Genomic DNA, 25,597 nt, shown 5'->3' on the forward strand with positions numbered 1-25,597 from the left:
CAATGATTTCTGCTAGTCAGGCTACCTCCTCCTCCCCCTCCTCCTCACCTTGGCTGGATGTCGGTGGCATCAGCTACCCAGTATACTACAGAGGACACGTTGATGATCGAACACACCTGGAGCTTTTATCTTGCCGAGCAGCAGTCAGGTGACAATCATACATTGTACCCACGTTGTTATATGTAAGTGTATTTTATTGTTTAAAAATGATTGTGACTGTGTTACATTGTGTCTGTTGAGATTTGGAAGACGCTCATTCCAGACGCTCGTTTGGACAGTTATTAGTCGTCAAGAAGTTACTATATTTAGATGCTGGTGTGTAAACTTCAGGTCCGGTATACCACGGACGGTGATAGTGTGTTATATAAACATGTGGAATGTTCTAGTGCCGCTAGACTGGTGAGGGCATTGTGTAGAAATTTCCAGGAGCTAATTCGACTGTATGTAAGGGGAAAAAAGAGCGTCTTTACGCATCTCTCACACTCAAGACCAGTCTAACCAGGCCCGTGTCTGTCCTGTAGAGTGCTGGTCTCACAAGCTCTGTGTCTGTTCTGTTTGGTGATGGTCTCACCAGCTCTGTGTCTGTCCTGTTTGGTGATGGTCTCACCAACTTCGTGTCTGTTCTGTTTGGTGATGGTCTCATCAGCTCGGTGTCTGTTCTGTTTGGTGATGGTCTCACCAGCTCCGTGTCTGTTCTGTTGTGTGCTGGTCTCACCAACTTCGTGTCTGTTCTGTTTGCTGAAGGTCTCACCAACTTCGTGTCTGTTCTGTTTGGTGATGGTCTCACCAACTCCGTGTCTGTTCTGTTTGGTGATGGTCTCACCAACTCCGTGTCTGTTCTGTTTGGTTATGGTCTCATCAACTTCGTGTCTGTTCTGTTTGGTGATGGTCTCACCAGCTCTGTGTCTGTCCTGTTGTGTTCTGGTTTCACTAAGTCCGTGTCTATCCTCTAGTGTGGTGGTTTCACTAGGTCCGTGTCTGTCCTGTTTGGTGATGGTTTCACCAGCTCCGTGTCTTTCCTGTTGTGTTCTGGTTTCACCAGCTCCGTGTCTGTTCTGTTTGGTGATCGTCTCATCAACTCCGTGTCTGTTCTGTTTGGTGAAGGTCTCACCAACTTCGTGTCTGTTCTGTTTGGTGATAGTCTCACCAACTCCGTGTCTGTTCTGTTTGGTGATGGTCTCACCAACTCCGTGTCTGTTCTGTTTGGTGATGGTCTCACCAACTCCGTGTCTGTTCTGTTTGGTGAAGGTCTCACCAACTTCGTGTCTGTTCTGTTTGGTGATGGTCTCACCAACTCCGTGTCTGTTCTGTTTGGTGATGGTCTCACCAACTCCGAGTTTGTTCTGTTTGGTGAAGGTCTCACCAACTTCGTGTCTGTTCTGTTTGGTGAAGGTCTCACCAACTCCGTGTCTGTTCTGTTTGGTGATGGTCTCACCAACTCCGTGTCTGTTCTGTTTGGTGATGGTCTCACCAACTCCGAGTCTGTTCTGTTTGGTGAAGGTCTCACCAACTTCGTGTCTGTTCTGTTTGGTGATAGTCTCACCAACTCCGTGTCTGTTCTGTTTGGTGATGGTCTCACCAACTCCGTGTCTGTTCTGTTTGGTGAAGGTCTCACCAACTTTGTGTCTGTTCTGTTTGGTGATGGTCTCACCAACTCCGTGTCTGTTCTGTTTGGTGATGGTCTCACCAACTCCGAGTTTGTTCTGTTTGGTGAAGGTCTCACCAACTTCGTGTCTGTTCTGTTTGGTGAAGGTCTCACCAACTCCGTGTCTGTTCTGTTTGGTGATGGTCTCACCAACTCCGTGTCTGTTCTGTTTGGTGATGGTCTCACCAACTCCGTGTCTGTTCTGTTTGGTGATGGTCTCACCAACTCCGTGTCTGTCCTGTTTGGTGATGGTTTCACCAGCTCCGTGTCTGTCCTGTTGTGTTCTTGTTTCACTAGGTCCGTGTCTGTCATGTTTGGTGATGGTCTCACCAACTTCGTGTCTGTTCTGTTTGGTGATGGTCCCAATAGCTCTGTGTATGTCCTGTTGTGTTCTGGTTCCACTAAGTCCGTGTCTATCCTCTTGTGTGGTGGTTTCACTAGGTCCGTGTCTGTCCTGTTTGGTGATGGTTTCACCAGCTCCGTGTCTGTCCTGTTGTGTTCTGGTTTCACTAGGTCCGTGTCTGTCCTGTTTGGTGATGGTTTCACTAGGTCCGTGTCTGTCCTGTTTGGTGATGGTCACACCAGCTCTGTGTCTGTCCTGTTGTGTTCTGGTTTCACTAAGTCCGTGTCTATCCTCTTGTGTGGTGGTTTCACTAGGTCCGTGTCTGTCCTGTTTGGTGATGGTTTCACCAGCTCCGTGTCTTTCCTGTTGTGTTCTGGTTTCACTAGGTCTGTGTCTGTTCTGGAGATTGATGGTCTCATCAGCTCCGTGTCTGTCCTGTTTGGTGATAGTTTCACCAGCTCCGTGTCTGTTATGTAGAGTTCTGGTTTCACTAGGTTCGTGTCTGTCCTGTAGGATGCTACTCCTGTCTCAGCAGCCCTCTGGAACCTGAATGTGATTCCTTACTTGAATTAATTGTATCACCCCAGAAGACGAGCCTTTTTTAATAATGGGGGAAAAGAGTTTACTGAAAATGGTTTGTAGAGTGATACCTCTATAATTATATCAGTATTGTTTAAAGCCCCTTGTTTATGTATTTGAATAATTATGCCAGTTGCCCAGGAATGTGGGAAGGTTCCATTTTCTAATATCAAATTGAGTACTTGTTCCAAATATGGTAAGATAAGATTAGCTGAGTATTTGAAAAATTCAGGTGTGGTATTATCTATTCAAGGTGATTTATTATATTTAAGGTTATTGCGTATTTAACATATTTATGCGTATTTATGCCAGTGCGACAGATAAGGTAAATCTTATCAGCGTTTCATGAGACCCGGGGGCACGGGGGGACCCAGTCGTCTAAGGCCCCGAGATTCGTTGTGCAGAGTTGCGGCCCTTGGGCACACCAGAAACCTATGATTGTGGGTTCGCATCCGGATCGCCCCGATTATGTTTCTAGATTTGTCAGCAACATACCCGTGCTCTTGGGTTTCACCGAAGTGGTAAACGACTGAGACCTGTATCACTTCGGGCTTTCCACCCACATTAAGCTGATACGCCGCGATATAACTGGAATAATGTTAAAAGCGGCATTAAACCCAACTCACTCACTCATTCGTGAAACCCAATAATGGAGATGGTAGAAGCGAATCGCCCATTGCTTAAAATACGGGCGCTCAATGAATAGGTGATTTATCACATCGTACATACAAACATACACGCGTCCCCTGTTACGCACAATACGTGCATTCATTGCGTATTGTATTACAATATTTAGATGATAATTGTATATCAATGTTGAAACGAATAAAGTTCTACTCAGCTGCTGATTGAAGTTTACCTGTAATTCCTGATTTATTGATTGCTGGTGTTATGATACAGTTAGTGCATAACGACAGTCTTGTCTGATGCAAGTGCATAACGACAGTCTTGTCTGATGCAAGTACATAACGACAGTCCTGTCTGATGCAAGTGCATAACAACAGTCTTTGTCTGATACAAGTGCATAACGACAGTTTTGTCTGATGCAAGTGCATAACGACAGTCTTTGTCTGATGCAAGTGCATAACGACAGTCTTTGTCTGATACAAGTGCATAACGACAGTCTTGTCTGATGCAAGTGCATAACGACAGTCTTTGTCTGATACAAGTGCATGACGACAGTCTTGTATGATGCAAATGCATAACGACAGTCTTTGTCTGATACAAGTGCATGACGACAGTCTTGTCTGATGCAAGTGCATAACGACAGTCTTGTCTGATGCAAGTACATAACGACAGTCCTGTCTGATGCAAGTGCATAACGACAGTCTTGTCTGATGCAAGTACATAACGACAGTCCTGTCTGATGCAAGTACATAACGACAGTCTTGTCTGATGCAAGTACATAACGACAGTCTTGTCTGATGCAAGTGCATAACGACAGTCTTGTCTGATGCAAGTACATAACGACAGTCCTGTCTGATGCAAGTACATAACGACAGTCTTGTCTGATGCAAGTACATAACGACAGTCCTGTCTGATGCAAGTACATAACGACAGTCTTGTCTGATGCAAGTACATAACGACAGTCCTGTCTGATGCAAGTACATAACGACAGTCCTGTCTGATGCAAGTGCCAAACATTGCCATCACAAATTCTGCAATTAGTTGAGATAAAAGTAAACAGAGAAGCAACATTTTATTGCATGTCATAATTACGTTGAAGTAGTTGCTTCCCTTGTCATAATATAGAACACAGTTATACAGAATAGGATATTCATCTTCAGGGGCCCTAAATCTTTTGCATAAAACGTCTTCATCAAAAATCGCATTAATACCCCTACGTACTTCTGTATATCTAAATTATTACATCCTCTGATTATTCTTCTGTTCGCATATGACTCTACTTGAAAAAAAGAGTCCGGGACAAACCGAATGGCGACTCGTGCCCCTCTCGTGGCCATCTTTTGCAACTGGGCTCCGTCTAAGCGCAAACGAGCATGGCTAAAAGATTTGCCGATTCGTTGCGAAATTATTCATGTATATTTCCCCCTTTATATATTTTCCAGATGCTATTTAAACACGTCGAGACTTACGGTATTATACAGCATGTTTGAACACATTTAGCTGTGTGTTGGGTATACTTTTAGACGCAAGACATATGTAAATTTTAAAAAATATTCCTGAGGGATTCTTTGCCTTAGGTACTTGAAGTCATACGCGTAGTCTGATTGGCTTGTCTTATTTTAGCACAAAACACTCATCGATAGGTGGACGACTCTTTTTGCAGTTTACGGAAGGGGACGAGTGGTGACGAATGCTGTCATGTTTTGTTTCGCCTAAAGGCCCCGGAAGTGGAGAGGATTTTTCGATGAAGAGAACAACCCGCGAGATGTGAAGCTAATCGAAATATTGTGAGATCAATGATTTGTTATAATGTCCCTACAAAACATAACATAACTGAATCTATGTTAATATTGTCATTGCTAATTATTCCCAGTGTCACCGACTCCGTGGTCTAGTGGTAGAACGTCCGCCCGGAGAGCGGAAGGTCCGGGGTTCAATCCCCGGCCGAGTCATACCAAAAGACGTTAAAAGATGGTACTTGTTGTTACCCTGTCTGGCACTCGGCATTAACTCGCTAAATCAAGGAGTGATCGGCTCGGAGTCAGTATACTGTGTCTGAGTGGGATGTTCGTGTTAAAATGTGGCATGGTATCTCAGTGAGCTACACTATAAATCGGCATCAGTCCGGACTAGTACAAGCAGCCACACACTCACACGTGCATGCACGTCGCTATATAAGTGCAATAATCTTGGACGCGACGTTAAACCCAATTTCAACTCACCTATTCTCAGTGTCTCTATTTATTATCATAGTACATAAATGAGAATAATAAATATAAAATGGAGACTAATATGGTGTTACCTATTCTCTACCTGGGTTGTGCTATTATATATCTAAGATGACAGGTGGCATCCATCTGGAGATGTTTTAAGCTGTCTAACAAAATGGAGTTTACCACTAGACTCAAGATGACTCACCGACAAGAATTGGGAGGTGCAACTAAACCTGTTGTGAAATCATCACATACTTTGAGGTTTTGGACTACGAACTGGCTGCATGTAAGGGGTAATGTTCCGTTGCTAAAATATTATATTATATAAGTTGATTGGAATCTATCCAGGAATTGGAGGCAATGATACAGTCGACGGGGACTTCGCAACTGATTTATTCAAGGGTACAAGTCTCGTGACATTTACAATAGTCTCGCGAGACTTCATAGCAGTGTGGGTATCGTCTCAAAAATGATACACTCAATGGGTGTTGTCACACAAGGCGTTACAGTCCGTTTGCTGCAAAATCGTTCAGATGAAATGCAAAATAGATATAAATCCGAAAGCAACCATTCGTCTTAAATGGTATGAAAGTTATTTATTTCTCTATACCAACTTGCCACCATAATTTCAGACATTGTCATGAAGTAGAGAAAAAGCTGTAATTGTTGGTGTTTTGACGCATGTTGTTACAAAGGGGTCAGCGCAATAAACTTAACAGCTGAAGGGCATCGCGGAGCACAGGAACAGTCTCTAAACTTCTATTCTGAAATATTTTCATTGTCACTGTCACCTGAATTAATAATTTGACCGACAGTTGCATGATCTAAACTATCTTTATTTTATAGGAAGCTTAAATTCCGATCTCAACTTTGTCGATGCACCATATCCGACTAGCATTAACCATAAACGTGAAATTTCAAGGTTTTCAAATCATCTGTGAATTTCATCATGTACCGTATTGTAATGATATATTGAGCTCGTTCTGTTTATTTCATATTTTGCAGTTAAATTAGCTGAAATTAGCTGAATAGCAATACCAAGAATATCATTAACATTGAACATATTTGACGGATTTTCATGATATATTCCGTTTAATATATATTTTTTTTATTTAGGACCAATAACTACTACAGAAAGATACGCTTCTGACTTAGACTGTTCATTTCACAGGATGTTATTACAGAAAACACAGCAGGAGGTTGGTCTAACACGTTGCGAATGTAGAGCTATTACGTTTACAGTGCAGACCCCCTTGTGACAACAGGCATAAAGACAACAACAATTTTTTCTACCCTTCGTGACAATATCTGAATTATGCTGACGAGTTGGTATGGACGAATAAATAACTTTCATGCCATTTAGGTTGCTGCTTTCGAGTATACTATATTTATTTTGCATTTCATCCATACGATATTGCAGCAAACGGACTATACACAGAAGCCCTCCAGACGCCCACATTTGTGGCTGCTTCTTCCATTTTACTCTGGCAGTTAGGAGGAAATGTCAGGAATTTGGACTGCAGGCATAATACAGATTTAATATATATTGTAGTAAATATCAAACAAATATAATAAATAGTAAATCAAATTTATACATTTTAAATGTAATAATAAATAATCATTCCTGTTTACTTCTAAATAGAGAACATGGGGAACGACTCCATACACAAGTTTGTTTAACGCCGCACTCAGTAATATTCCAGCTATATGACGGCGGTCTGTAAATAATCGAGTCTGGACCAGGCAATCCAGTGATTGACATCATGAGCATCGATCCACGCAATTGGGAAACGATGACATGCATCAACCAAGTCAGCGAACCTGACCACTCGATCGCCTCTTACGACAAGCATAGTCGCCTTTTACGGCAAGCATGGGCTGCTGAAGATCTTCATGGGTCACACAAGTTTGTGCAGAAAATCATGATGCCGCCCTTTCACCTGGCATCAGACACCACCAGGATGTGTCAGCGGATCGTGTACCCGCCCATGGAAAACAATGTGAACTCAAGAACTACTTTCACAGCCAATGGGTCGCGAACACTACCTTCTCAGCCAGGTCAATATTGCAGTGAGAACCAACAAATTTGTTGAAGGTAATGGCAACAACAAATATAATAGTAATGATAAGTTTTTATTGTGCTAGCCCACGGAGATACCATGCCGCAGTTTAACATGAATACCCTACTCAGACTCCGAGCCGACCAGTCCTTGTTTTAGCCCCTTATTGCCGAGCGCCAGGCATGGTAACAAGTACCATCGTTCAACGTCTTTTGGTACGACGCGGTCGGGGATAGAACCCCGGACCTTCTGCTCTCAGGAATAATAATAATAATGATGATAAAAAATAAATATATGAAAAATACACCAATTAATGTTTATTGTTTTCTTTCATGACAGGTTGGCATATAACAGACGAATTAATCAGAAGACTGGGGAGCAGACCCACCGAATTTACAGGCTAATCCCAGAGCTTTTCAGAAGGGCCAGTCTTCTTACACTCCGGACCAGGAAGGTCGACTAAAAGCATATGTATGAAAGTCAGGCAGGACGAAATCTTTGACAATCAAAGATGGTGACCACTCCCTCGCCCAAATGCTAACATAATACTCTGCTGTCCATGGTCCAGTGTTGTAAAGAGAAAATGACAATGAAAGATCTCGAACCAGTAGATAAAGCATGTTGGAGAATGTGACAAAGGTAACAATGATTTTGGTCCGACCCCTATAAATTGTCCCCGGAATTCTTGAAAAAAATAATTATGCTTCATTTTGTTGAACAAATTGAAATTGTCTGCCACGAAAATTGCATTGATTCAATGCGTTTTGATAAAAAAATACTTTGGCTCATAGTTTTAATTACAAAAACATATCTGGTCTCAAAACAAAATATTGGACCCGTGAAGATTCCGGGGTAGAATAGGTCTTCAGCAATCCATACTTGCCGTAAAAGGCGACTATGCTTGTCGAAAAAGGCGACTAACGGGATCGGGTGGTCAGGCTCGTTGACTTGGTTGATACATGTCATCCATCCCAATTTTAGTGGGTCGATGTTCATGATGTTAATCACTGGATTGTCTGGTCCAGACTCGATTATTTTACAGACCGCCGTCATATAGCTGGAATATTGCTGAGTGTGGCGTTTAACAACAAACAAACAAAATATTGTGAATAGTGAAACATGGTGACAGTGATGGTGAAGTATGGAGAACTCGAGCCAAAGAATAAACCATGAATAAAGCAAATATACCCCTACATAAATCGTTTTCGCTCAACAATCAGGGTATACCCGTAGAAAACACCCATACAGAGTCAACTCATTTACTAAACTACACCACCGTATTAGAACACGGATATAATACAGTATACACACACATACAGGGTCAACCTAAATTCCAAATGAGGGAAATTAGCAACCCTTTCAGAAATTGTTATGAAAGTTATCAGATATGTCTACATGATTTTTTCTTTGGAGATGTAGATAACGACGGTAAACATGCGGTAAAAAAATCAGGTTGAGTCATAGTCATGGTCATAGTTTGAAAAGTTTGGACAAAACAGCCTTTTTCGCTTATTTTAGACGAGTGAAGATCCAGGGTAGAATGTCTTCAGCAACCCATGCTTGCCTTAAGAGGGGGCTAACGGGATCGAGTGGTCAGGCTCCCCGACGTGGTTGATGCATGTGGATCGATGCTCATGATGTCAATCACTGGATTGTCTGGTCCAGACCCGATTATTTACACACTGCAGTCATATAGCTGGAATATTGCTGAATGCAGCGTTAAACAACAAACAAACCAACAAACATATTTTAGCCATTCTTGTGTACTTGAACATGACAGAAGAAACCAACTTGGAAGTGTAAAATTGTCAGTTGTCAACCATCTGAAGATGTCTGATGTTTTTTTTTACCTTTATCACAAAGTATTCCGTCACATAAAAATTGACATTTCCAATAGGCCAAAACGGGCCTTATCCTATCTCATCCTTATGAGTGAGTGAGTGAGTATGGTTTTACGATGCTTTTAGAAATATTCCACCAATATCTGGGCGGGAGACACCAGAAATAGGCTTCACACATTGTAGCCATGTCAGAATCGAACCTGTGTCTTCGCTGTGACAAGCGAACGCTTTAACCACAAGGCTACCCGACCGCCCCCTTATGAATCTGTATACGAATGTATTCATAGTGTTCTATGAATACTGTTGTCGTGCATTTGTTGCATGACTATTCTATGACAGGTTAAATAATAAAATAAATAAACCATTGCTTCGTAAAAGCAAAAACACTTAATTACATGGCCTCTTGGATCTGCTGTAACCTTGATCTCTCTGTGACACAGTCCTTGGAATACACCATTCTTTGTTCAGTCTATCATGTCACAACTTCGTAACACATGTATTCATGTTTAGCACAACATTAATAGGAGTCATCAGCAAATAGTGTATGTCTGGTATTATCCCACATATTCATGTACTAACATGGAATAGCTTCTGGAGGTTTTTTGAAAACTTGATTTTAAATCTATCTTTTCACCAAACGATGTATAAAAATGGTTCATGTCTTAAAATCACCAGCTTATTACTGATGGTGAGACAATGACTGTATGACAAAATTGACCTATTGGATAAATATTTAAACTAATTATTGACTGGTTTTGATCATTTAATTTGATCTATCTTTCATGAGGGAAAAATTTAAGAAGGATTCATCAGTTTCTGTTCAAGTCATCCTCCGGAAATACAAACAAATCTAAGGTGTAGTCAAATGACAGAAAGGAGAACCATATCAGGTGTTGCTGGACTAGGACCAGGTGAGCTAAATATCTGAGGTATACAATAATGGTGTACAGTCTTTCTGTCAGGATGTTTGATGCAAACTCTGAATACCCAAAAGTTCACAAGACATTTTTTCTAAATTAAATTGGCAAGTCTTGGAGTAGGTGCAGTGCTTTGATTGGCTGACTTTGCAGTTGTCATAGTACCCTCCAGTATGACTTTCGACCAGTGGTGACAGTGCCAAGTACACCACACTGTTGGCAGCTTGAATGGCATCCTGAAAAATTGGAAATTTTATTGTAAATTGTATATTTACAGTGAGTGACCTATTTGTTTGGGTAGTGACCATGGTGATGCTGGGATGTGTTTAGGTGAATAGTTTGTTAGAAGCTGGAAACTCTGTTCAAGCATCGTTCTACATGGGGAGTGAGTAAGTATGGTTTTACGTCACCTTTAGCAATATTCCAGCATAATCAAGGCGGGAAACACCAGAAATGGGTGCCATACATTGTACCCATGTCAGGAATCGAACCTGGGTCTTCGGCGTGACAAGCGAAAGCTTTAACCACTAGGCTACCCGATCGCCCTGTTTCTACATGGGATCAAAGAAGAAATAGTGTGAGATAGGATAAGTTTGAAAATTAACAATTTGAAGCTACAACTCCTCAGAGTGAATGAGTGTTGTTTTATAAATCAGTCAGCAATATCCCAACTAATACCACTGCAGCCTGTACATAGTTAAGTAATATCTCAATAAAATCAGCTCCCATAGATCTGAGGACATCACATTACAGGTCACATCAGCATGGTACTCTGATTGGTCAGATGAAAGGTCGTTCTGTCATGACCTGTAATGGCAAGTCCTCAGACCTTGGTGCAGCGGTAGTGAGCAATAAGATCTGATTTTAATGAAATTGAATTAGGTGTAGACCAGTAGTGTTTGAGTGAGTGGTTATTGCCTTTAACTTCTATAAGCAACATTTCAGCAATATAATGGTGGGGTACACCAGATATGGCCTTCGCACAATTTACCCATACGGCTTTCAGCATGAACAGTGAACATTTTAACCACTAGGCTTCACCACCGCACACCTATAGGTCAAGAAGGGAAGTGGCATGAGAATCTATCCTGAAATTACCTTGAAGAACAGATGGCGCATTATTTCCATGACCCACCGAATGGACCAGTGTATATTTTCATACAAATTCGTATTGACCACGCCAGGATGGAGACAGTTGGCAGTGACATTAGAGTTATCTCCCTTCAGCAACTGGCTGAGGATGTAGGTCGACATAATCACAGCAAGTTTGGAACTTGCATATGCCGAATGTGGGGAGTATTTGGATAAGCTTGTGTGGCTGAAAATATGGAGAAAAATAAGTCTCTATTAAAATGAATGTCTTGTCTTCACATAGTTACATGGCACAATTCTACATTTCACAGCTCTTGAAAACAAGGCGTCCTAACTAGTTAATGAAGACGTGATGTTAACATGTTAACGTATCAACAGGTGGCAACTCTGGAATATACATTGCCTGATGTTTACTTATGTCAACTTGTTGATCTAATCCAAGGTATATGAAGACATGTGAACAGTCATACCGAATACACCTTGTAATAAGTAGGGAGTTGGACCAGGCAATCCAGTGATTGACATCATGAGCATTGATCTACCCAATGGGGATATGATGACATGCATCAACCAAGTCAGCAAGCCTGACCACCCAATCCTGTTAGTTGCCTCTTATGAGAAGCATGGGTTCCTGAGGACTAATTCTAACCCAGAAACCAGCATTGAACAGTATTTTTGGTTGTATAACAGCTTGACAGTTCTATGCAGTAGGAAAGCACTAACAGACACAGGGCACACAAGACCCTTTTTAAGCACGTTATAGGAAATCAGGTGTAGTAAAAGAAAACAAATATAACATAATGACAAACTCATTCAGTGATGCATTTTTAAGAAAATTACACAATTACTGATTAATTCTAATTGCCAAAATGCATGTTCCTTTTCCAAACAACTGTAACCATGATAACCACACTTAGGTATGGTGCTAACAAACCAAGGATCATAATCAGGATGTATATACGGATTCGAACACATGAACAGCAAATCCTAGCATAGCAAATTTTAAGGGACACAACTCTGCACCAGATTGGCAGATACACTGGATGCTGGCTACAGCAATGATCTGTGCTAGTCAGACTTCATTCCTCCTCACCTTGGCTGGATGTCGGGGGCATCAGCAACCCAGTGTACAACAGAGGACACGTTGATGATGTGAGCACACCTGTCCGGTACACCTGAAGCTTTCATCTTGTTGAGCAGCAGCCAGGTGAGGTACAGATGAGACAGGTAGTTCACCTGAAAGTGTGTCTCAAGTCCATCTTCAGTTTCACTGTACGGAACCAGCATGACACCAGCTGGGGAAGACATGATTATATGTATGTATAGGATATATAGGATGGGTCCAACTACACCGTGTACACTCTGCCTTGAATAATTGCCTGCCTTGAATACATCCAGGGTCGTATTCTTGTCTGCAAAATTTAGTTAGTGAATCCTATCAAATAATGTCTGAAAGCATCCATGCCATATACCAGGGTTCCCCCTAGACTCCAATATCCAGGGTCACCTTGACTCAGCCTATGAATTTTTGGGAGTCAAAAATATTTTTTGAGAGTCAAATGTTTTATTGTATGATTAATGAAATTTAAAGTGTTCACTGTTAATGTTACACTTAAAGTTAAGTATCTTTTAAATATTATATGTCTTTAGTTTAAGTTAACAAGTGCTAATTAATGTTCTCAGCTGATTGTACTACAGAGAAATAAAGGATAAATGAATGAAAAAAAAGTTTGTTGGTTTTATTTTTTCACAATCTTTAATTACTTCACAGCTCATGAAACAATTTACAGTGACACTAATACAGGATGAATAAATAACATCAGTCTCAACTGTGAGTCATAATTTTTAATCATGGATGGATATTAAAATACATTTCATGTCAGATTATAATTTAATACCGCTAACTCATTTACATCTTTTATCTAGTTATCTTGTATTATCTATCAACAGTGAAGTAGAACTGAAGAATTGTGAACACTCGTAATATTTTCTGGTTGAATACAGTTTATGAGCAACAACAAACACGCCCAAAGCTTAACATTTCGTATATACCATATTCATTTGTGTATAATACACACTCATGTATAATACGCACACCTAATTATGGGCAATTAAATCCTGAAACAAATATTTCTTGTGTATAATCATGATAATATGCACAGACTTTTCTTCAGTCTCATTTCAGGCTGTCATGATCTCTCATCGGAAATAGCATAACAAATCCGAATTGAATTACCCAAGTTAATCCTGTTGTTACACTATCTGGTAATAAAAATGTGTTCTCTGTATATCTGACCTTATGTTTGTCATCTATTTTATTAATTTTATCTAAAATTTCATTCAATAATGTTTACCTAAATTTCGTCAAAAACATGTGTCCCTCCGATACTTAAAACTTTAACCCGTTCCATAGGTTCCGCTTAACCACATACTGTGATCGCGCCAAATCACATTATTCACCGCAACAATGATAATATTTTCTTTTGTTTCATTTTTTACGAGTCTACACATCTAGAAAAACATATGTCATGATTAACTTTTAGTTAATCGGGGGTAGCCCAGTAGTTGGTGTGTTCAACCTTAAAGATCTGGATTGACTCCTTACAAAGGTAGCCCAGTGGTTGGCGTGTTTAACCTTAAAGATCTGGATTGACTCCCTACAGAGGTAGCCAAGTGGTTGGTGTGTTCAACCTAAAAGACTGAGGTTGACTCCCTACGGGGGTAGCCCAGAGGTTGGTGTGTTCAACCTAAAAGACAGAGGTTGACTCCCCACAGAGGTAGCCCAGTGGTTGGTGTGTTCAACCTTAAAGATATGGATTGACCCCTTACAAAGGTAGCCCTGTGATTGGCGTGTTCAACCTAAAAGACTGGGGTTGACTCCCTACAGGGGTAGCCCAGTGGTTGGTGTGTTTAACCTTAAAGATCTTGATTGACTCCCTACAGAGGTAGCCCAGTGGTTGGTGTGTTCAACCTAAAAGACAGAGGTTGACTCCCTACAGAGGTAGCTCAGAGGTTGGTGTGTTCAACCTAGACTGAGGTTGATTCCCTACGGGGGTAGCCCAGAGGTTGATGTGTTCAACCGAAAAGACTGAGGTTGACTCCCTACAGAGGTAGCCCAGAGGTTGGTGTGTTCAACCTAAAATACTGGGGTTGACTCCCTACAGAGGTAGCCCAGTGGTTGATGTGTTCAACCTAAAAGACTGTGATTGACTCCCTACAGGGGTAGCCCAGTGGTTGGTGTGTTCAACCTTAACGAATGAGGTTGTTTCCCTAAAGGGGTACATTGTATGAAGCCCATTCTTGGGTCCCAAACTATGACATGGTTTCAATACTGCCAGAATTGTGTAAAACCATGCTGACTGACTGAGTAATCTGATCAATGTGACTGACACATACCATTGTTGATCAGGATGTGTAGGGGCAATCCTGTGTGCAGGAAGTTCTCGGCGAATGACCGGACAGATCTCAATGATGCTAGATCCAAGTGTAGAAACTGAACTGTAAAAGACACCATGTTTAACATTATTACATCACTGGGTAGTCGCTTCAATCTAGACCAAGCACACGAAGAAATTGGCATTTCACAAATTTGAAAATTCAGCTAAACCAAAATGGAGCCTTTGAAGACCAGTGCTGCTTCATCTTTGATTGTCCTGGTTTAATAGCCATGTTTCTGTTATAATAAATTGTTTTGAGCCTAATTCAAGTGACAAAAAGCTAAAAACAAATTTCGGGGTGAGAGCAATTCTTTGTAAAGTTAAATTGATTGATAGGCATTACTTAGAAGTTGACCCCACAAGGTAGACACAATTTTATGGATAACAACTTCTTTAATACTGTAAAAAGCGATGTTTCGGTATAGATCCTTATACTGTTTTATACATGGTATGTGTGTATGGACATTTCGGTATAGATCCATATACCGTTGTCAAGCAGGACTGACTTGACAACGGTATAAGGATCTACACTGAAACGTTGCTTTTTACAGTATTATAGAAGTTGTTATCCATAAACTTGTGTCTACCTATGTAAAGTTACTGATAAAAGGGACGGAGACATCCTCGTTAACTCCAGGGCTCACACTTCGGTAAACCTACCCCTGGATCCATCCCTGTGGTTCTTGTAATCTCAAATTACCTGACCTTGATTTTCATTAGCTAATTTTGGTTAGCAACGCTACTCAATCTAACGGACCAATCAGAATGCTGCTTTGAAAAGTATCCAGTTATATCTCGTTGTGTTAGCTTAATATGGGAGGATAGCCCGTTGTGATGTTTGTCTCAGACGCTTACCACTACGGTAAAACCACAAGCATGATTATGGTTTTTGACCAACCTAGAAACATAATCCATGATAATCAGGGTGAACTGGGATTCGAACCCACCATGATAATTTATCTCTCTGATCACTGAAATGGATCATTGTAGCTTGCCCATATATCATTCATTGACTGTATTTGTTTATATCTCCTTATAATTCACAACACCGCTGAGGGGTTGGCTCTACATCAAGTCCAAATGCAGAGATGGAAATCAGTACACTTCCACAGAGCGATTCTAGTGCTAAGATGATGGTACGATACTTAAGTTTAGGCCATAGTGCCAAATAAAACCAACATAAATTTGAATGAAAAGGAGAGGATTCTAACTGCTGCATTTGTTCAGTCATATATGTTGTAAATCGTGAAATTAATGCGTCTCCAAAAGAATGCGACCGCTGGCCCCTAGCCAAAAGTGTGACTCAATATGAATGCGACACCCTCTCCTCTCAAGCATCAGTGGATTTATATATAAAGAAAATGTTACAGAATCCTCACCTTAATCCAACCTTTCATTAATCCATCACACACCAAAAAACACCGCTTATTAGAGCTGAGTAGAGTACTTCCGCTAAAACAATACATTGTGTTTTCCTGAAAACAACAGATACTTTTTGTATTTATTCTGTGTCCATGCGTGCTGACTCGTGTCGACCTTTGATGCAGTCGCAAAGAATATAGACATTGTGTTGTGTGGGTGGCATCTGTCTGGCATTTCATGTGTGATCAGTGGTGACATAATATGGAATACATAGTTGTTTGTTTTGGGCGTATGTCTCAGTTGGTAATTCTGATATCCAATTGTTGATATAAATGCAATGTTTAATAATGCAAACAAAGACCACTCGCAATCTTTGCATTCAATTCACGCTCGCGTTAATTTCAAAATTTACAGTTATCATTACAATACAAGAACTTCATAAACACACCCTGTAAAGAGGGGGCTGCAAATATCATACATGCCCTACAACCATGAGTTGTTTTTATTCCAAAGTGTAAACTAAAATTGCTCGCATGCATCATTGCACATGTTGCATGCAACACAAGCAATAGCATGTCAGTAAATGGATAGTGAAGGACATCTGCTAGCTCTGTTCACAGTGGTTAATACAGTTTTCTGTTATGTTCATTGTTTCTGGCTATAAGCTTTGCTGATACTTGCTGTATGCTGAAGATTAAATTAAATGAACAGATTTATTGTATATCTGACCTCTTACTGTTGACAGTTCTGCTTTGATCTTTGCAATAGCATCATCGGCTTCCTGCTTATTTCTTCCAGCTGTGAAAATAATTAGGGGTGTCATCATACATATCTCTATATAAATGTATCGGTAAATGTTTAAACTGTAATGCTTATAATATATCAATGCAATGTTAGGAATATCAATACTAAATTCCTTATTCACACCCACAGTAATATTTACATTTGTAAGATTACCATGATTATGATGGACAATAAGCAGGCAGAAAATTCAAATTCAAACATTTAACTCTTAAATGGATCATCATTGAACATATTTGTCATGATAAATTAAGCTGATTAATTGCAGGTCTATATCGAAATTTTCTATCTTTACACATACAGAATAACTGGGCTGACAATGATCCAAACAGACTCATTACCTATGAAAACATGGAGATTTTTCAGGGCTAATTTTCGGGCAACTTGATATCCGATGCCAGATGCTCCTCCTGTTACTATGGCAACCTGCCCGTCATGTGTATCTGTTAGGGTCACAAAATATGAAGTAATGATAAATAAATATGTTAGTCTTGTTTCTGGTATGTTTGCAACATGTTGATTCAACGAAATTACTGCTCTATCACAACAAGAATTATGATGATGATGATGATGACAATATATATCATCAAAATAATATACCCTACCCCGACTAATATAGATGGCTGAAAGTAGCGTTACTCTCGATCCCGTGTTTCACTTTGTTTCATTACCCTCACTGGCCTCAGGCTTTTTTTCTATCAGACGTCTTAGAATGATACAATTTCCTCTATCCATGTTTGATTTCAGCCATTGGAACCCAGATTGGGGTGAGCTATGTGTAGTGGTAATATACATATAAATAATGCAGCATTGTCCCTATTCTCAACAAACAGAACACGAACAAAATTCTGGAAAAATTAACAGTAGGAAATGGGCGATATTTTATGTCTCTTCGTCCAACCTGCCCTTGCATGAATCACATCCTAAGCGAAAACGAAATAAAACGGCCTTTGGTAATATTAACTCATACCCTCAAACACTGGCACAACTGTTTTCTCTGTGAGTTCTTTAAGTAATGCGTATATTCCGATGAGGTAGAGTTTTAAGCAAGACCAGATATGCAGTACTAAAATTTGAAGCGAAATTCGTAGCCCTTCTGCTTTCGACATTTCTCATCACTTTAGGATAACTTCCCCTTGCAAGCTTCCGGTTTTGCAGACTCCGTACACTGTGAATGTTATGCTGGTACTGTTAGGAGTTCCTGTTTTCCCCTACATCCATCTATTGTCTCTGAAATCAGAGACCATATAATAGACCTACAATCTATTGTATGGTCTCTGCTGAAATGAACAGTTGTTAAATTATAGTTATAAAATATAACAAAAGGAGGCCAGACACTTTCTTCATTTTTAGCACAGGGCCACGGATAGCCATACTATACTGACTGTTATGATTCTTTTTTTAATGTAATCAGTACAGTCAGTATAGTATGGCTATCCGTGGCCCTGTGATTTTTAGATACTGCAGGAATCTAGACTTGCCAAATATTATAGACTTGCATGGGCTGTATTGGATATACACTTGTTTCAGGGTCTGCGTGGCAGACAAGTGGTTTGTAACACTCGATCTTCACAGATAAGAGGCCCTCCAAATCGATGTTGGTTGGTGGGTTTGTTGTTTAACTCCGCAATCAGCAACATTCCAGCTATATGACGGCGGTCTGTAGATAATCGAGTCTGGACCAGACAATCCAATGATTAATATCATGAGCATCGATCTACGCAATTGGGATCGATTGCATGCATCAACCAAGTCAGCGAGCCTGACCACCCGATCACCGTTAGTCGCCTCTTACGACAAGCATAGTCGCCTTTAACGGCAAGCATGGGTTGCTGAAGATCCATTCTACCCCGGATCTTCACGGGTCATAAATCAGTTTCATATACACAGAAAGCTTGATATTTGTGCAAATCCTCCCCAAAAATATATAGAAAGCTTTGAAAGCTATATACTTTCGAAAAGTCTTAAATTCCTGAATAGCAAAAGGTACACAAGATCACTACTTGTCCGATTTGTATGCAATTGTGAGCTAAACTCCGGAAATGAACACAACTCTTCGAGTATGAACTGTGTCCGACTTGTTGCCTTCGAAACCAAACACACACAAAAAAATATTGCCGTATAGCAAAATGCTCAAGTTCAGTCGTTGCCTAATGTGTATACAAAGTTTCACAATACACATCAGGCACATTATGGTTTTTTTTGCCAAAAATGAATCCAACCTTCATTTCCACCTAAATCCACAGAAATCACAAACTTGAAAAAAACCCTGAACAGCCAAAGGCACTTTAAGCTCTTTACTGTTGTGTATACATAGTTCCGGTTCAACTGATGCAACGAAGAGACATAATGGAGATACATTTTGAGAAAAAAAGGGTGCAAAAATCCCAGCTGCTTCAAATACACACCGGGTCAAAGCTTTCCGAAAAGAGTACAAGTACGACGCTTGATCGAGGAATTATGAAAAACCTTAACGATTGGCATCAACATGGCTCCACAACGCCCTCTGTGATACACCATTAGATCAACTTGAGAGTACGTAATGTTCAGTAATTTTTTTTAAACTTATTTACAAAAAAGATGTCAACAATAATAACTTAAGTTATATTATGTATATGTTGAAGGAAGCGGAAAATTAACCCAACCCATTATATCTTCAGTAGTCAGGAGTGGTGGGGTAACCTTGTGGTTAAAGCGTTCGCTCGATTCATTCCCCATGTCATAGTTACAGTGTGAAGCCCATTTCGGGTGCCCCCTCCCCGTCCCCTCCCCGTCCCCTCCCCTCCCCAATCCCCTGTCGTGATGTTGCTGGAATGGTGGTAAAAGCCGCCTGAAAGCTAACGTACTCACACCCTTTCCAATAGTCATTGAAGCATACGTAAAATATATTCAGGATTGTCTTTCTTGCAAATTCAAGCGACGAAACCCTATCCTTATTCACAATAAATCGACCCTAAAAGCTGTAAGAAAATAAATGCCTCCCTCTCATTGTACAGCGAAATGTCTAATGGAAATGCAGGAATACTATAAGCTATGCCTCCTAAAAAACTGCATTTGATATTTTTCATAAATATATATATATATAACTTTTTAAACTAAAAGATATAAAACACAATGTTTACAATTTGATAAAGCATGTATTTCCAATTCATTACCGAATTCCAGTCCATAATCCCAAATTATCATCGCCAAAGACTCTCCGCTTCAGGCGTCTGACACTATGGAATGAAGAGCACCGATGGAACTTATCGTATACGATTCATGAATATTCGACAGTTGAGATACCTTTATACTGACCAAGTCAAGCGAAGGGTCAATGAGCTTAAGATATGTTTTCGTTTGTTGAGGCACACCATGTAGTAATGCCTACGTGATCATCCTTAGTGTGGTTTAGTGTTTAGGTAATGTACTCTTAATGTAGGCCAACTAGTCACTTTTTTTAAGATGTTACAACAATTTTGTTTTAAAAAATACACAACAACATGCGACTGCTTATTTGTCATAAGTCATTGTTTTTTTCCATAAATGTACATGGCCATTTTCCATTATCCTCAAAAGTGGAAATTTAATTAATAAAGAACCCTTTATGTTGTAAGCTATCGCAACACAATCCCACAGCACGACCAAAGAATAAATCCTTCAATTAATATTGTTGTTTTTGACAATTTGATATACATGTTGCATCTTACAGAATATGTCGCTAACTTGACTTACGCTTGCTTTTTTCTTAGATATGACGTTCTTTGTCCTAGATATGCCTATTCCGTACTGGATATGACTGTATCTTAGATTTAACAGTTTTTTTCCTTGATATGACTCTTTGCTTCCGAGATATAACTCTTTTTTATCCTAGATATGACTCTTTGTTTCCTAGATATGACTCTTTGTTTCCTAGATATAACTGTTTTTATCCTAGATATGACTCTTTGTTTCCTACATATAACTGTTTTTTGTCCTAGATATGACTCTTTGTTTCCTGCATATAACTGTTTTTGTCCTAGATATGACTGTTTTTGTCCTAGATATGACTTTCTACCTTAATTATGACTGTTTAGGTCTTAGGTAGGACTGTCCTTATCTTCTTATGTTCCTATATTACCATGATGTAAATATCATTATAAATATGACACTCTTTGTTCTGTATCTTAATAAGATTGTTTAGGCTAGATATGACTGTTTATCCTAGATATGACTTCTTTACCCTAAATATGATTGTCTTTATCCTAGATATGACTGTTTATGCTAGATATGACCGTCCTTACTCTACATATATCTTTTCTCATCATAGATGCGACTGTCTTTATCCTAGATATGGATATATTTATCCTAGGTATGAATATCGTTATTGTAAACAACTATATCTTCATACTAATCATCCCTACCATCCTAAGTATGACCCTCTTTATCTTAGATAGGACAAAAATCTTTGCCCCAGATATGACCGGCCTTAGCCTGGATACGAGTTCGTCCTAGATATGAAGAATCATTAACATCAGCAATAACATACATAATTAACAGAACATTTGTCAACTTTGTCAGGTAACGAGACAATGATACATATACCAAGTGACAAGGAAGACAAAGGTTCTATTAATTATGTATGTTCTTACTTATCTTCACGATCATACTCTGGAAACCAAAGTTCTTTGGGTCACACCTAAAATGTAGTTCTTACATAACTTGTTATTTGAATCGAATATATCAATATTATTTTTTCAAAATAATAATGTCCATATACAAATGAAATGACGTTACATATTCTGTCTATGGCTTTGTTGGTTTCTCCAGATATGACTGTGTTTGTCGTAAATATGACTACCCTTTTCATAGATATGACTACCATTGTCTTAGGCAGACTGCCTCGTCCTGAATGAATGTTTTTGTTTTGAAATGGATGTTGCTCCTGTAAGATTGACTTCTGGTTTGAGAGTATATATTTTCTGAAACAAATCAAAACGTTTCATGGTCGACACAAATTTGATGCATTTGTGACCACAATGATGACCGATGCAATTCTCTATTTGGACTGTGTTTAATGTTCAGGTAAACACTTGACTTGCCTTTGCATGTGTTTGTGACGTGTACCAACGGTGGGGTAGGATAAGCTCACCGATTCGAGCTGTAGCTGTATTTATTGCACTTGACCAGGTCAGACGGTCATACAGAATACACAGGTTGTTGACGCTCTAGATTTCATTCTCAACGGTGAAGCATTTGTGTCGTCCATTGTACAGAACGTTAGCCGCAGTGGCTTAGGGCAGTCCAACATACTTGCTAATACATACAAAGCAGGCCAACAGAAGTACTGATAATTATAACTGTGCCGCTTCTCGCTACCTCTCCTATTTATGAAGTGTTTAAAGTCGATTTGCCGTCGAAGGGATGACAAATTTTAAGCATATAAACGAGAACCACAAATAACAATTCAGAAGCACAAAAATGCTGAATGCTGAGTTGCATGTTTCCTAGAAACAAGTGACAAAAGTCTTTCAAAATACCTTTCCTGAACACTCAACTGCTCCTTCTAAATATTCTTTTTGCGCGTAATCTGTGTGAAAGTACATGACGTTGACCTTTATTTTAAATGAAAATGAAAGGAAATGAGTTGAAGTTAGATTCGATACTCCCCAGGGAGGAGAGAATGTACCTTGGTTTGTATTCTTATCCGTCGACCGGAAATTCAACTGCAAAATATTATCTGGTTAAGATTGTATGTTATACATGTCGGGATACAGGATAATATCATAAAGTTCGATATTTGGATTTATGCAAAATGTGTAGACCGAGTTTTAGCTTACACATCCATAAACGCACAGCAATATTGAAGTCAAATCTCATAAATAAATACGCCAACAGTCATTTAAAAAGTTCTTTTCAAAAACTTTTGTTCAGGGCTACACAACATTCAAGGCCTTAATAAAGCTTTCAAAACATTTCATGGTCGACACAAATTTGATGCATTTGTGACCACAATGATGACAATTCCCTATTTGGACTTGCACCATATGTTCCCGTGTTTCATGTTCAGGTAAACAATTGACTTGCCTTTGCATGTGTTTGTGACATGTGCCAACGGTGGGGTAGGATAAGCTCACCGATTCGAGAACTCCTTGTAAAGAAATGAATTTGTCAACCATACGCTGTACATCACTTGCTTGATAACGGTGTTAGAACCTACACCGAAACGTGGCTCCTAATTGTAATAAAGACCTTGTTCATCCATATATATTATTCTTACTACGTAGTTGTAAGTATCATCTACCTAGATGTAAGTATCAGATACCCATATATAAATATGTAAAAATATACCCAAGATACAGTTACATGTGTTCAATCATACTGCATAATATTATAAGTCCCGATGTGTTTTAAATAGCATCTACAATATATATGATATATGGGGGAATTATAGGTGAATCATCACGCAACGAGTTGACAATTCCTTAGCTTTGCCCGTTTGCGTTTAGACGGCACCCAGTCGCAAAAATGGCCTACGAGTCGCTATTCGGCTTGTCCCGGAATAACACGAGTTGGTCACGAATGGTAACACTTGGAGGTATTACATCATGCACGTGCTGTATCCTTTTTAATTCCCTGTCGTCTAAGGGGTCGCAATTTCCTGTGAAGAGTTACGACCTTTGGGGTCGCCCAAAACCCATGGTCGTTGTTTTGAATCCTGGCTCACTCTGATTATGTTTCTAGGTTTGTCAGCACCATACCTGTGCTCGTGGGTTTCACTATAGCGGTGAATGTCTAAGACCTGTATCACTTAGGGCTTTCCTCCTGCGACAAGCAGACAGGCCGTGATATAACTGGAATACTGTTTAACGCGGCGTTAAACCCACCTCACTCACTTAATTTTAATTGATCGAATCACGTACACATGATTTGGACTTTCTTGACAATTCACAGGAAGATAATGAAATACGCTTCACCACATTAATTAGTAATTGCTGATATTACTAAATATAGAAAGATAAAAACCCTAGAGATGTTAATGTAATGTACACCCAATCACGTAATACAAGTAATCAAGGATTCTCGCTTACATCACCATGTAGGAGCGGTCGGGTAGTCTAGCGTTCGCTCGTCACAACAGAGACGCGGGTTCGATTCCCGTCATGGGTGTATTGTGTGAAGCCCATTTCTGGTGTCCCCGTCGTGATATTGCTTGAATATTGCTAAAAGCGGCGTAAAACCATACTCACCTCCTCAATCATCACCATATAATTTTATAATATTTTAATTGTCTCAAACAATGAAATAAAGTCATAGTATATCACCATCACCACCTTCCCCTGGATGCAGTTGCATGTGATAATATACAATATTCAAATACAACAAGGCAGAGCAACGTCATTGTTTGAAAGTGAGTGAGTGAGTGAGTATGGTTTTACGCCGCTTTTAGCAATATTCCAGCAATATCACGGCGGGGGACACCAGAAATGGGCTTCACACATTGTACCCATGTCGGGAATCGAACCCGGGTTTTCGGCGTGACGAGCGAACGCTTTAACCACTAGGCTACCCGACCGCCCCCATTGTTTGAAAGACACGAAGACGCAGAAAGTTGGACACTGAATACATTATTGCATCTGACTTATTCAGGTTGGAGTACACTATTCAAATTATCCGTAAAGAAAACCGGCAAGAGAAAGTGTACAGCTTAAAATTGAATTTTATAAAACAAAATACAAACGTCATCAAAACGTTAGTAAGCTGAAAACAGCCGCCGAAACATTGCAAAAGCAAAGCCCAAAACACAACTATTATATCAAATATATCACCATCGAATAACCATTTCTTGTTTGTTTTGTTTTAGCCACCACCAAACAGGCGTATATATACTTTCTTCTGCGGGGAAATCGAGCACTGTTATATGAGCAGGAACGCACTGTATTGGTGAATAAGTTGATTTGGATCTTGCCATGAACATTTTAGCTTGCATCATTGCCTACATTTATATCGGAGTAAACGAAGTTTGGAAGTTGATATCGTAGTTGTAATTGGTAGCAACAGTAAACACGCCTCTTTCATCTGTGTTTGAAGTACACTGATCACATACTTGACGCGATGGCAATCAACCATATCGGAGTGATCGGATATTGTCCTGTATTGAAATGGGTCTTATATCGGTGACTGGGTTCAATATGTTTGTCACGTGACTTCGGAGTGACATTTGTTGACCTTTATATCGTTGAGTTCTCATTGGTTAATCCAAATATGCGAGCATATGATTGGTCTCATGAAAAGCTTTTGAACTCGATATCTCTGATGAAGATATTAGAGTGTTTATCAAACGACAGTTTTTATATGTGAACTGTAGTTTTCTCGAGCAGATCTGTGGAAATAACTTTGTGTGTGGACCAGGCTGATTTGGGGATCGGATTTAAATATTCTTTTTAGAAACAGCAAATAAAAATTGAGGTAAGTTGAATATTTCTTACAGTGAAAGATTTTGGTTTCAAAAACCATATGAAATATCATGTATTATATGTGTGTAAGATAATTATTCTGGTAATATGATATCGAGTTCGGTAATTAGGAATAATATTACCTATTTGGTAACGAAGAAGAGAACATTAGATTTATTTATTTCATTTTATGAATCTGGTAAACTTTGCAAATATATAAACATACAGCTTTGGAGTGACGTTGAAATATTACTACGAAGCCATTA

At 39.6% G+C, this 25,597-nt stretch overlaps 2 protein-coding genes and 1 non-coding gene across 3 annotated transcripts; 2 read left to right on the top strand and 1 right to left on the bottom strand.

Moving 5' to 3' along the window:
- Positions 1–2: 2 nt before the first annotated feature.
- LOC139450896 (fap1 adhesin-like) lies at positions 3–2,465 on the top strand. The gene is made up of 3 exons (XM_071232724.1): positions 3–80; positions 522–952; positions 1,043–2,465. Exons 1-3 carry the CDS (start codon positions 3–5, stop codon positions 2,463–2,465), a joined length of 1,932 nt encoding a protein of 643 aa, XP_071088825.1.
- A 2,609-nt stretch (positions 2,466–5,074) lies between these two features.
- On the top strand, positions 5,075–5,146 carry Trnas-gga (transfer RNA serine (anticodon GGA)). The gene has a single exon. It is a non-coding gene; the product is annotated as a tRNA-Ser (tRNA).
- Positions 5,147–7,585: 2,439 nt separating this feature from the next.
- LOC139449712 (polyprenol dehydrogenase-like) lies at positions 7,586–18,036 on the bottom strand. The gene is made up of 7 exons (XM_071231224.1): positions 17,888–18,036; positions 17,259–17,360; positions 16,846–16,914; positions 14,714–14,815; positions 12,411–12,612; positions 11,324–11,543; positions 7,586–10,461 (listed from the first exon to the last, which is right to left on the bottom strand). Exons 1-7 carry the CDS (start codon positions 18,024–18,026, stop codon positions 10,267–10,269), a joined length of 1,029 nt encoding a protein of 342 aa, XP_071087325.1. The 5' UTR covers positions 18,027–18,036; the 3' UTR covers positions 7,586–10,266.
- Between the last annotated feature and the right edge of the window lie 7,561 nt (positions 18,037–25,597).

The sequence above is a fragment of the Haliotis cracherodii genome, unplaced genomic scaffold (assembly GCF_022045235.1).
Source record: "Haliotis cracherodii isolate W230 unplaced genomic scaffold, xgHalCrac1.p SCAF_8, whole genome shotgun sequence".
NCBI lineage: Eukaryota > Metazoa > Mollusca > Gastropoda > Lepetellida > Haliotidae > Haliotis > Haliotis cracherodii.